This window comes from Saccharomyces mikatae (assembly GCF_947241705.1).
Source record: "Saccharomyces mikatae IFO 1815 strain IFO1815 genome assembly, chromosome: 5".
NCBI classification, from domain to species: domain Eukaryota; kingdom Fungi; phylum Ascomycota; class Saccharomycetes; order Saccharomycetales; family Saccharomycetaceae; genus Saccharomyces; species Saccharomyces mikatae.
Genome location: NC_079260.1, coordinates 444,945 through 456,124, shown reverse-complemented (window position 1 = coordinate 456,124; position 11,180 = coordinate 444,945). Strand labels below are relative to the sequence as shown.

At 37.9% G+C, this 11,180-nt stretch overlaps 6 protein-coding genes across 6 annotated transcripts; 2 read left to right on the top strand and 4 right to left on the bottom strand.

The window, feature by feature from the left end:
* Positions 1 to 68: 68 nt before the first annotated feature.
* RPS26B (40S ribosomal protein eS26) lies at positions 69 to 428 on the bottom strand (the record flags this gene model as incomplete). Its single annotated transcript, XM_056221980.1, has 1 exon — positions 69 to 428. The coding sequence occupies one exon, from the start codon at positions 426 to 428 to the stop codon at positions 69 to 71; it is 360 nt and encodes a 119-aa protein (XP_056081717.1).
* A 1,483-nt stretch (positions 429 to 1,911) lies between these two features.
* On the top strand, positions 1,912 to 3,240 carry COM2 (Com2p; the record flags this gene model as incomplete). Its single annotated transcript, XM_056221979.1, has 1 exon — positions 1,912 to 3,240. One exon carries the CDS (start codon positions 1,912 to 1,914, stop codon positions 3,238 to 3,240), a length of 1,329 nt encoding a protein of 442 aa, XP_056081716.1.
* A 381-nt stretch (positions 3,241 to 3,621) lies between these two features.
* Positions 3,622 to 7,047, bottom strand: SAK1 (serine/threonine protein kinase SAK1; the record flags this gene model as incomplete). The annotated part of the gene is made up of 1 exon (XM_056221978.1): positions 3,622 to 7,047. One exon carries the CDS (start codon positions 7,045 to 7,047, stop codon positions 3,622 to 3,624), a length of 3,426 nt encoding a protein of 1,141 aa, XP_056081715.1.
* A 796-nt stretch (positions 7,048 to 7,843) lies between these two features.
* Positions 7,844 to 8,470, bottom strand: VFA1 (Vfa1p; the record flags this gene model as incomplete). The annotated part of the gene is made up of 1 exon (XM_056221977.1): positions 7,844 to 8,470. The coding sequence occupies one exon, from the start codon at positions 8,468 to 8,470 to the stop codon at positions 7,844 to 7,846; it is 627 nt and encodes a 208-aa protein (XP_056081714.1).
* Positions 8,471 to 8,763: 293 nt separating this feature from the next.
* LCP5 (small subunit rRNA maturation protein LCP5) lies at positions 8,764 to 9,834 on the bottom strand (the record flags this gene model as incomplete). The annotated part of the gene is made up of 1 exon (XM_056221976.1): positions 8,764 to 9,834. One exon carries the CDS (start codon positions 9,832 to 9,834, stop codon positions 8,764 to 8,766), a length of 1,071 nt encoding a protein of 356 aa, XP_056081713.1.
* Positions 9,835 to 10,136: 302 nt separating this feature from the next.
* Positions 10,137 to 10,922, top strand: NSA2 (rRNA-processing protein NSA2; the record flags this gene model as incomplete). Its single annotated transcript, XM_056221974.1, has 1 exon — positions 10,137 to 10,922. One exon carries the CDS (start codon positions 10,137 to 10,139, stop codon positions 10,920 to 10,922), a length of 786 nt encoding a protein of 261 aa, XP_056081712.1.
* Between the last annotated feature and the right edge of the window lie 258 nt (positions 10,923 to 11,180).

The window sequence follows — 11,180 nt, the reverse complement described above, 5'->3', positions numbered from 1 at the left end:
GCCTCTCTTAAAAAACATAAATGTCACCTTGTTCAGTGAGCGTTTGATTTATATTATTCTTTCTTCACTTACAAAGCTTTCTTTGCAGCAGCGGCTGGAGAAACCTTGTTATCCCTGTTGAATCTTGGTCTTTGTGGAGGAGCTCTGTTCTTTCTGTCCTCTCTGGATCTAACTCTAACGATTCTGGCGTGAATAGCGCAAGAAACACAGTAGTGTAACTTATTATAGGTTTTTGGTAGAGCGTATTCTGGGTAGACAGAGGCTTCAGACAAATCTCTGACGGCAGCAGCTTCAACGATGTTTCTGATAGCCATTCTCTTGATAGCCTTGTCCTTTGGGATAGACTTAGAACAGTTAACACATCTCACTGGTTTGACGTGACCTCTACCCTTCTTGTTTCTACCGTTGGAAGCTCTCTTTTTTGGCATCTAAAATTATGTAAGGATCCAGTAAAATTTGAAGTTAGTAAAAAGAGAAATATTAAAAAAAATACTGAATAAAGTAATGGATTGGCAGAGAAGCTTATGGATTTTATGCTATAAGTACTGTCTGGCATTAACCGCTTCCGCCATTCTTATTCTTGAAGTCACAAGAGTATAGCTTCAACAACACCGGTTGCAGTCTTTGTGTAACACCATACTACTTAATATTTGGTACATTTCAAATAAACTTTGAAACCATTGTTCACTTCGGCTGGATCTGGCTGTAATGTTCACATTTTTCTACAGTTCTATCCTTCTTTTGCTCCTTCTTGGCATTATTCGCATTTATAACATACTGTTCTTGCTTGATTATATATATATATATCGTAACTTCAGGAGTGAATTGTGATATACGCAGTAATTACAATTTAAGGCAAATATCGCTATACAACTAATAAATTACACAGCAACGTTACGATAGACCCAGATCGTTATCCCCCAGCGCAGAGCGAAAGCTGTCAATACTCATTTGAAATTTCAAGCAAGTGGCGAAATTGAGATGCCATCCTGCAAAAAAACCAACAAGGAAAAACACAGTAAAAAAATGCGCGATTTTGCTAAACAAATAAAAAAACTTTGAGATGTAGGGTGTATGGATTGAGGTGGTGTACGGAGTGTGTTGTAATAGTCCACTAAATGCTTTTTTTATGCAATCAAGACATACCGAAAAGGCGCGGCTGCCTCCTTTAATTCTCGATCATCAAATCTTTAAAGGAAGGATCCGGGTGTCTACGCAAATCACCGGAAATTAAAGTGGACAACTGCCTCGGTTATATTTCTGTTATCGATCATCTATCGAATCAACACATGCAAGTATAGTGACACTACTAGTAGTAATAGAAAGAGGGATATTTAAGCTATCTCCGTCTGTTGCTTTCTTTTCTAAGTATTTAGTTCTAGTAGTTTTTCTCACGCCTCTTATATCCCTGTTTCCATTCCGGGAACGCAGGGAGCTGTTATGTTGCGCTACCAGTAACCCACGGGGTTACTATATACATGTTAATTACAAATACCTCTGCGCTTGTAATAAGCCAAGCCTTTTAGTAGCTATTGCTGCCCTATACAAGTATGCTCAATCTAATTTGCATAGCCGCCCGGCGTTAATCGCTTATCGCTCAATTGGGTGCTGTGTTCTGACGGTTACGGTGCGACGCTTCGAAAATGAAACAAAAAAACTCAGCAGATAATCCACGGAAAGGTGGCTTTTACCGTTCCGAGGGCTTTTACCGAGATCGTTGCCCGGGACGGCTACCAGTGGGACGATATAGGATATATATAGAAAGTTGGATAAGGCGAGTGAGAACCATAGGCAGCATGGTTAATTCTGAGGAAGCCGATGATACTCTGATTTGATTTTGTATATTAGAGTTGGTTAATTAATAAACTATCCAGGTGCAAGTGAAATATCACGGTAACATAAACAGACAGCATGTCTTTATACCCTTTACAAAGATTCGAGTCAAATGACACGGTTTTTAGCTACAATTTGAACTCAAAGACTGAGCTGCTTAATGAGAGTCGTAATAATGACAAACAGCACTTTACACTTCAACTCATACCAAATGCCAACGCCAATGCGAAGGAGATTGACAACAATAATGTAGAAATTATTAACGATCTAACAGGCAATACTATTGTAGATGGATCGGCAATCACAACAACGACATTGAATCATTTTGAGAGAAGGCTTTCAATATCAGATTATCGTACAGAGAACGGTAACTACTACGAATACGAGTTTTTTGGTAAATCTGAATTTAACGAGCCGTTGTTTAATAACAACGTCGTGGAAAATGATGAAGATGACATCGAATTAGATAATAATGAAAGTGATATACTGATGATTAGCGATGATGATTTAGAGCTCAATGAAAGATTTTCCTTTCCTAAGCAGCAACCTTTTGACGGATTGAATCGGATTTCTACTACTAATACCTTAAAAAATTTGGAAATTCATGAGTTCATAATAGATCCAATCGATAATAATGATGATGAGCTCGAGGATTCCTTTACGACTGCGCCACAGTCCAAAAAAAAAGTCAAAGACTATTTTAAATTGAACATATTCGGTAGCAATAGTAATAATAACAACAATAACCTCGGTTCTGAACCTCTTTCAAACGACGTTTCTTCCTCGCAAAAAATGTTCAAAAACAGATTCTTCAGAAGCAGGAAAAGTACTCTCACTAAGGCACATTCTCTAGAACAAGAAAATGAAGTACTTATAAATTCAACTTTTGATGTTTCTTCCAATGGTGATAGCGATGGGAGTGATCACGCAATCATAAATCCTTTAAAGTTGGTAGGCAATAATAAGGATGTCTTTGTTCAAAGCACTGCTAAGACAACAAATCCATTTAAGTCAAGTAATGACTTCCAGATGGCTGAGCCAGTTTCAAAATCAGGTAGTCCGAAAAAAGACCTACTGTCTATCATCTCAGGTTCATCATCTTCCTCCTCCCCTTCGGTACCATCACCTTCAATATCTACTTCCTTTTCTTCCCATAGTTTGGTTACGAAGAAGAAGGCAGGCAGCATGCAAAAGACACGTGGAAGGAAGCCTTCTTTAATCCCAGACGCTTCTAAGCAATTTGGTTGCGAATTTTGTGATAGAAGATTCAAAAGGCAAGAGCATTTAAAGAGGCATGTTAGATCATTACACATGTGTGAGAAACCTTTTACTTGTCACATCTGCAATAAAAACTTCAGCAGAAGCGATAATTTGAACCAACACGTTAAAACGCACGCCTCTTTATAATATACTCATTTTAACAAAAAACCCAAATTGAAAAGTTTAATGACACCCACTAGTAATGATTTTGAAACGAAAAGACACTTCTTGGTGTGAGATGTGAAACTCAAAGAAAGTTTTATAGGCGCAAGTTCACTTCTCTCGCCACTCTTAATTAATAATATAGAATGAAAGTATTATAAATTTATAGATATTATGCTAAACTAAAAAGATCTACATCGTATACTATTTTCAGCCTGTTCGTTATTCATCACGAGTAGTAAATCACATGCTTTACAATTAACTTTGAACACATACATGGATATTGACATGAGTATATAATCAGTGCTTCCTGGTGTGCATCTCAGTGGCATTGTAAAACGATGGGTGATTCTACCTAGTATACCTTTATGGTTGTACACTCCTTCTCTTTTCTTCATTCAGCTCCGCAACTGTCAACGATCGTGATCTTTCATGGATTCTTTGTCTTCCACCGCTAATTTCCGGACCTTTACTATCATCATAGAGGATACTCCTAGCATGTTCATTTTCAGCAACATAATTAGTAGTAGCAACACTTGTGTCCTTTCTTCCTCTTATTCTATTTGAGGGTATAGATCTTCTTCTGCCTGCATTTGTGGAGCTTAAAGCGTCTTTTAACAAGTCTCTTGAATAAAGAACCTTACCGTTATTTTCGTTCTTATCATGACTATTATTACCATGAAATCCAACAATATCTGTCAAGCCAGAAGTTTCAGTAGTGGCCTTTTTTTGATCCAGGTGCTTTGGTAATACTAACGGCCCAGAGCTATTAATTGGTTGAGTACGACTTGAAGTTTGATTCAATCTCATTCCATGTATTTTATGCGGGGTAATTGTAGTCTCACTATCATGAACGCTTCCATTGGAATACATGCCATTGCCTGATATTTTTTGTGAGCTATTGGGTAGTTCACCAGGTCTTGTAGAATTGTATCTCCTCCGGTGACCCGCACCCCCGACATTCAAAATTAGTGCCTCTTCATCCTCTGATGATGATGAAGATGATACAGAAGGCACCTTGGAGCTTGCCGATTCCCTGGGTTTGATATGTCTATATGACTGCATATCCAGATACGGTCTTATTTGGTCTTCATTAGGTAAATCTCTTAACAATACCGCGCTTCCATTTTCTGAATCAACACCAAACTCAAAAGGTAAAGATTCTGTTTCCGAGAAGCCATTGTTATAGTTGTTAGAACTATTCCGAGATGGATTTCCAGATGTGCATGAAGACGAAGTAGATGATAATTCGGAACCAGACTCGGAACCAGAACTAGGAACAGAGGACTGGCTACTACTGTCTTCATCATCTCCATTAAAATGACTGAAAAAATTACCCCGACGTACTTCGAAGGTTTGAGATTTATCCTGAGATTGTTTCATCCTTTCATATAACGATTTTATAGGAGAATTTTTGGAGGAGGGCTTATTGTTGGTAGTAGTATCGTTCCTAGTAGGATCTTTTTTTGTGGAGACTTTGCTAGTATTTCTTGAAAGAAACTTCTTCGAATGATCAATCTTAATGTCTTTTCCAGGTGTCGACATTTCCAAATCGTTGGGAACTTTTCGTTCGGTCAATTGGGTGGTCGTGGTTTTGGAAAAGCTATCTGGAATTTTTGGCAAATTCTGGTTACGGGAGTTCATTCGACTACTTCTTGAAGACGGTCTACCGGAATTGAAAGACATTAAATGAGAAGAGGAATCTCTTGCAAGGCTTTTGTGACTTTTATCATATCGGCACGCTGCATGAAAAGATGTCTTTTGTTGTGGCAAAACAGGACGTATTGGACTTGGTTGATTGTACAATCCGCCAAGCACCGGAGACCGGCCGAGTCTTGTAGCTGATGGCGCAGATGGAAGATTTGGCGTAGATGAAATAGAATCACCTGATTCTGGAAGGCTTATCCCCATTTTAGCCATTGCAAAGTTATCTATATAGAAGCTATCCAACGATGCAAAGGAGGAGTTGATAGGTAGATTAACCATATTGCTGGCTTCGCGTTTATCATCAAATTTGTTTAATTCTCTTTCCAGTTCTTTTTTAGTTAAATGTCGATTATTCTCACTGTCATTATGATTATCATCGTTGTCGGCATTATCATTAATGTCACTGTCCACATTTAAACAACCATCATTGACACTCAATTCCTTAATGTTTGATAATACTGATCCTTCGCTTACAATAACGTTAGCGCTGCCTCTACTCCTAATACTTTCCGTTGGCTGAAGGTAATTATGTGAGGGATCTGATGGATTTTTCAACGGAATGCTCTTTAATACCGATTCTTTGATTTTTTTCCCCACACCAGAGACAGCATTTTTCAGTTCATGTTTTGAGATGGAAATGGGTTCGAATTGATCAGTTTGATTACATTGGAAGCGCAACTTTTGCTCAAGAGTGGAAGAAAGCAACATTTCATCATCTTTCGGTATATGGTCAAAATCCCATGAAACAAAAGGATGCTTCTTAATTTCTGGTATAGTCATTCTTTTTTGAGGATTTTTTTCCAACAATTTCAATAAAAGATCTTTTGCCATTTCGTATTCTTCTTCACAAGATATCTTAGATACATTGTTGGACTTTATTTCTTTGTATCTCGGAAATTTTAAAGGGTCGTTGACAATTTTTTCAAATAGTTTCAGTTCAAAGTCAGAAAAAAATGGTAGCATTCCAAAGAGAAGACAATATAAGGTCACACCCACAGCCCAAATATCTATCATGAATGAGATGCAAGAGCCACGAAATAGATTTTCTTTCGTTAAGTTATACTTAGCAAATGCATCCTCACCTAAGCACATTTCGGGGGCAAAAAATGCAGGTGTACCTACTGTTTTAGCTAATTCCAGTTCATCTAAGGATTCGCTACTATCGGAACTATTTGTGCTGCTAGCAGCTAATGAAACTCCAAAATCCGAGATCTTAACAGTGCCATCTCCAGATATTAATAAGTTGGCAGGTTTAATATCGCGATGTATTATCCCCTGATAATGTAAATATTCTAAACCGAGCACCACACCTCTCAGTATCTCTCGCGTTTCTTGAAAACTTAGTAAGGACGGACCTTTAGCATCTGATTCCAAACAATTCGGCGGACACCATTTGACCTCACCTCTTGAACAATACTCTAGAACCAAGTATATTTTCCTTGATTTCAAATCATCTAGGACTTCTATCAGTTGTACGACGTGTTTGTGATGGCACTTTTTCATAATAGCAATTTCTCGTTTTATTTTATCGTTTTCAGACATTTTACTCGACTTAATAAACCTGAAAAATTTCCTCTGTTTTTTTTCATGTCTATCCACGATTTTAATTGCTACTAGTTGTTTGCTCAGTATATCTCGTGCTAGTTTTACTTTCCCATGTTGTCCATGGCCTAATTCCTTGATAATCTCATAAGTATTTAAAACTTTTCTCTTTGATACAGGGTCATATGTTAATGAAATCCGATTCGTTTCTTTAACTTTATTCTTCGGGCATTCACTTGAATACGATGAAGAGACGGTTGTGATTTTAGCTAGTGAGCTACTTATATGCTGTTGATGTTGTGGATGGTTCAATTGTCTTACTCTTTGACGCTCCAAAAGCATGTTCAGCGAGTCTACGGACGAAGAAGCTATTGACGCAGTGTCTCCTGCATCTTCATATATACCTGCTAAATTGATAGTACTGGTCTTAGTCGGGCTTCGTGGAGATGCGTTGCTACGAGTACCTGATTTTTCCAATTCTCGTTGCAAATTTGAAGGTACGTCGAGCTCTTCGGCGTTAACTTTTTGGTCACCAGTGCCCATTTTCAAAACTCCTTATTAATATGCTTTTTTTTTGTTTTATCTTAATCTATAATTACAAATTCTTACTGACAAAAAACCCAAATAAAAAAAAAGGAAACCAATACTGCGTCTTAAAACATCAATTATTTTCCAAAAGAGGAAGACTTCAGGTCACGAGATTTTTGTCACTTGATTTGACCTGATACAATTCAAAAAAAGGCAAACAAATGTATTAACTAAGAGCCTTTGAAATTATGGATATATGAATGAAGGATGACAAACCCTCTAAATGAAGAATATGTAGCCAATTCAGTAGGGCCTTACTTGATTAAAATTCGTTACTCCAGCTGATTCCATGCACTGGTATTTCACCACCTGTGGAAGGTCCTGGATGATTATTAGACTTTCCTAATTAAATGCTTAATCTTCAGCCTCAATTTGATTACTTTTCGAAAAGAGGAATACGTTAGCTTTTCTTGCTCAGCTATAAAAAAGAATGAACGAAGAAAACAAGTCGCTGTTAGTTCCAAATCACTCAGCGATAACTTTTCAACCCAGTAAAACTCCATTTGGTTGCTCTCAACAGCTGCTCAGAAATACAAAGTTTGCTCACACTTTCTGTCTTCCCTGAAAAGAACAGAAAAAAAAACAGTCGCAGTTTAATCGCTTGATACGTGTTGATTTTCTTTTGTGACCGTGCAATGTAATGTGCACTTGATCTTTGATTCTTAATCATAATTAAGCAACTCACGGCATTCTTATACACTATATAATTGATAGTTGCTGGTATCTGGTCACGAGCATAGGATAGGCCTCTCTATTGCTTTCCCTGTTTTGGGACGGACGGAAACGAGTGTTTTCGAAGCAGTTCCTCAGGATCCGTATTTGAGTAATTCTCTTGTTCTTTCCGGTATCGTTCGCAGTTTAGTTGTTCCGCTTTCTTTCTTAATATTCTGCTTTCGAACATAATTTTTGTCAGTTCGTACTTTCGGTTTTTCTTTTGTAATTCTGTAACGTTATCAAGTATTTTGCTATACCGTTTCTGTGTTTCCAGCAAGACCTCTGCATCGTTCCGAGCCTCCGGAGAGATATCATCAGATTCTGTTGCAGCTAAATCTGGGTTTTTAGAGTCGTTCTTCTGCTGCTTTCCTTTCTTAGAGAATATTTTAGTAACCCAACCATCCCAGGACCCCAATTGGTTTTGAGCTGATGCCAGTCTATCCAATTTTTCCTTCACTAGTTTCAACTGAACCAAAGCCTCATTATACTCAGTACTATAGACGGGCATGACAAATTGAGGATTATCTTGCAAATGTATATCGCATGTGTAGAGCCAATCTGGGCCAGATGCGTTGTAAAGGACTGTTGTGGCTGGTTTACTGCAGATAACGCATGGTTGCATATCCTTGAGAGCAACTTTTCTGGCAATATATTCGTTTATCATTGTATCTGTATTATATTGGATCACTTCTGTTCTGTCTTTTCACCTTCAGTTGCTCAATTAGGATAACTATATTACGCTCTACGTACTGTTTTTTTAAAAAAGATGGAACGCTACTCTGGAAGGACTATTGATCATGAATTCACGGTACTAAAAAAGTCCTAATCATGTCAATGTTGTTGAAAGCCTAAGAATTGCTTTTAATAGCTTATGTATTAGTGCATTTTATTAACATCCAACCTTTAAATAATGAGCCTGTAAAAGCTCAGCATATAGAAAAAATGAACTGCTTATATCTATAGTCTCCTCTGTGCTCTATCCCAAGCAGAACGGGTCTTCTTGGCACCACGTCTGGAAGTACTATCTTCTAACTTCCTCTTTGAACTGAATATGCCAAAATCTTCACCTCCAATAACATTCAACCTTGCATTTCTTTCTCTTTGCTTTTGCTTCCTTTTTTCGGCCTTATTTGTAATATTCAAACGGGTGAAGTTATCTTCTTCGAATGAGGTGACTTTACGTTCCTTTTCTGTGTCTCTGGAAGATTTAATACCACCTCTCCCATGGTTTACAATGTCTGCACCAATAGATGCGCCCCAATCAGGTTGGTCTGATGACTCTCTAATGTACTCTTCCATGGCTTGCATACGTGATTTATTACTACGATCCTTGTGTTCCCTGGCATCAAATCTGTCCTCGAAATGCATTTGTTGTGGTGGTAGAACAGCAGTAATTTTTGGCGGTCTATATACACCAGCTTCGTTTTCTTCGTTTTCTTCATTTCCTTCCGCAGTCGCTTCTTCGACTCTATGCGATGATTTTTTATTCGTGTTGATAATGCCAGACGTATTTGGTCTGTATGCCATTTCTTCTTCACTCGAATCATCATCTCCGCTGTCCTCGTCATCGTCGCCGTGTCTCAACAAGGTGGATTTTTCTAGCGCACGTCCCTCAGCATCCTTATATTCCTTTTCCATTTTTACAAAAGCTCTAGTTAACTTGTCTAATTGGTAAGATAGTTTTTTTTCCAAAGGTTTGACACCACGTTCTAACACTACACGGTGTTGGATAGAACGTTCACGTGCGTCTGTCGCCGAGGGATCTTTGCACTTTTCATCTAACCTATTACCTATGAGCATCACGAGCGAATTTAGGTACCCCAGCATACTTCCATTCTTTAAAGATAGCAACGACACTTTCTCGGTGGGCTTTCTAGCGTCGGAAAATAGATGCTTATGTAGTTCGTTACTTTCAGAAATCTCATCAATCTTAGAATTACTATGCAGTTCTGATAATCTTTCCAAGGATTCTGATGTGGCGGCGAGTGAGCCATTGATATCCTTCAATAATGCATTAAGTTCGGACATCCTAGAATTTTGTGTTCAAGTCGATATTTTTGGTCTCTTCATTTCTATAGGTTTTCTAAAAGATAGATTTTAAAGCTCATCGATTTCTTTGGCCTTACAGGAAAGGCGTGAAAAATTTTATATCGTCGGCAACGGCCCTGGTAACAGCCTAATGAAAAATTTTCCGGACAGCGATGAGATGTGCTTTTAAGAGAACTAAGTAGGCTAGATAGTGGTTAAAGAAGAACTTGTTTTTCTTATTTGGCATATTGTTTTCTCCGAATCGCTAGTATCATACTTCTATTGATATATTCAACAAAACAATGCCTCAAAACGATTATATTGAGCGTCACATCAAACAACATGGTAAGAGGTTAGATCATGAAGAAAGGAAACGTAAGAGAGAGGCAAGAGAGTCCCATAAGATCTCTGAACGAGCTCAGAAGTTAACTGGTTGGAAGGGTAAGCAATTTGCCAAGAAGAGATATGCTGAAAAGGTATCGATGAGAAAGAAGATCAAGGCACATGAACAATCTAAAGTTAAAGGTTCCTCTAAACCATTGGATAACGATGGCGATGCTTTGCCAACATATCTATTGGACAGAGAACAAAGTAACACAGCTAAAGCTATCTCTTCGTCGATTAAACAAAAGAGGTTGGAGAAGGCAGATAAATTTTCAGTTCCACTACCAAAGGTTCGTGGTATAAGTGAAGAAGAAATGTTCAAGGTCATTAAAACAGGTAAATCCAGATCCAAATCGTGGAAGAGAATGATAACGAAACACACTTTTGTCGGTGAAGGCTTCACAAGAAGGCCAGTTAAAATGGAAAGAATTATTAGACCCAGTGCGTTGAGACAGAAAAAGGCTAATGTTACTCATCCAGAATTAGGTGTGACCGTCTTCTTACCGATTTTAGCTGTCAAGAAGAATCCACAATCTCCAATGTATACCCAGCTGGGTGTTCTGACTAAAGGTACCATTATTGAAGTTAACGTTTCAGAATTGGGAATGGTTACCGCTGGTGGTAAAGTTGTCTGGGGTAAATACGCTCAAGTTACAAATGAACCAGATAGAGACGGTTGTGTCAATGCGGTTTTGCTTGTATGAGTAAGAAGTATACCGTTTCTTTTTCTTTCTATCTCAGTGGTTCAAATTAGGTTTACTATCAATTTAAAAATATAAGATACATCTACAAGCACAAAAAACAGATATAAAACTCCATGCACGTCGGTTTCTGTTTTGGTTTCTCTTTTTACTTCTCGTTATTCTCTGTATAATATAATAAATCCGAAATATACCTATCTTTTTTTGGCTTTAAGGAAATAACTAAGGTGTTCTACGTGAAATGGTCAACAGGGATATTGC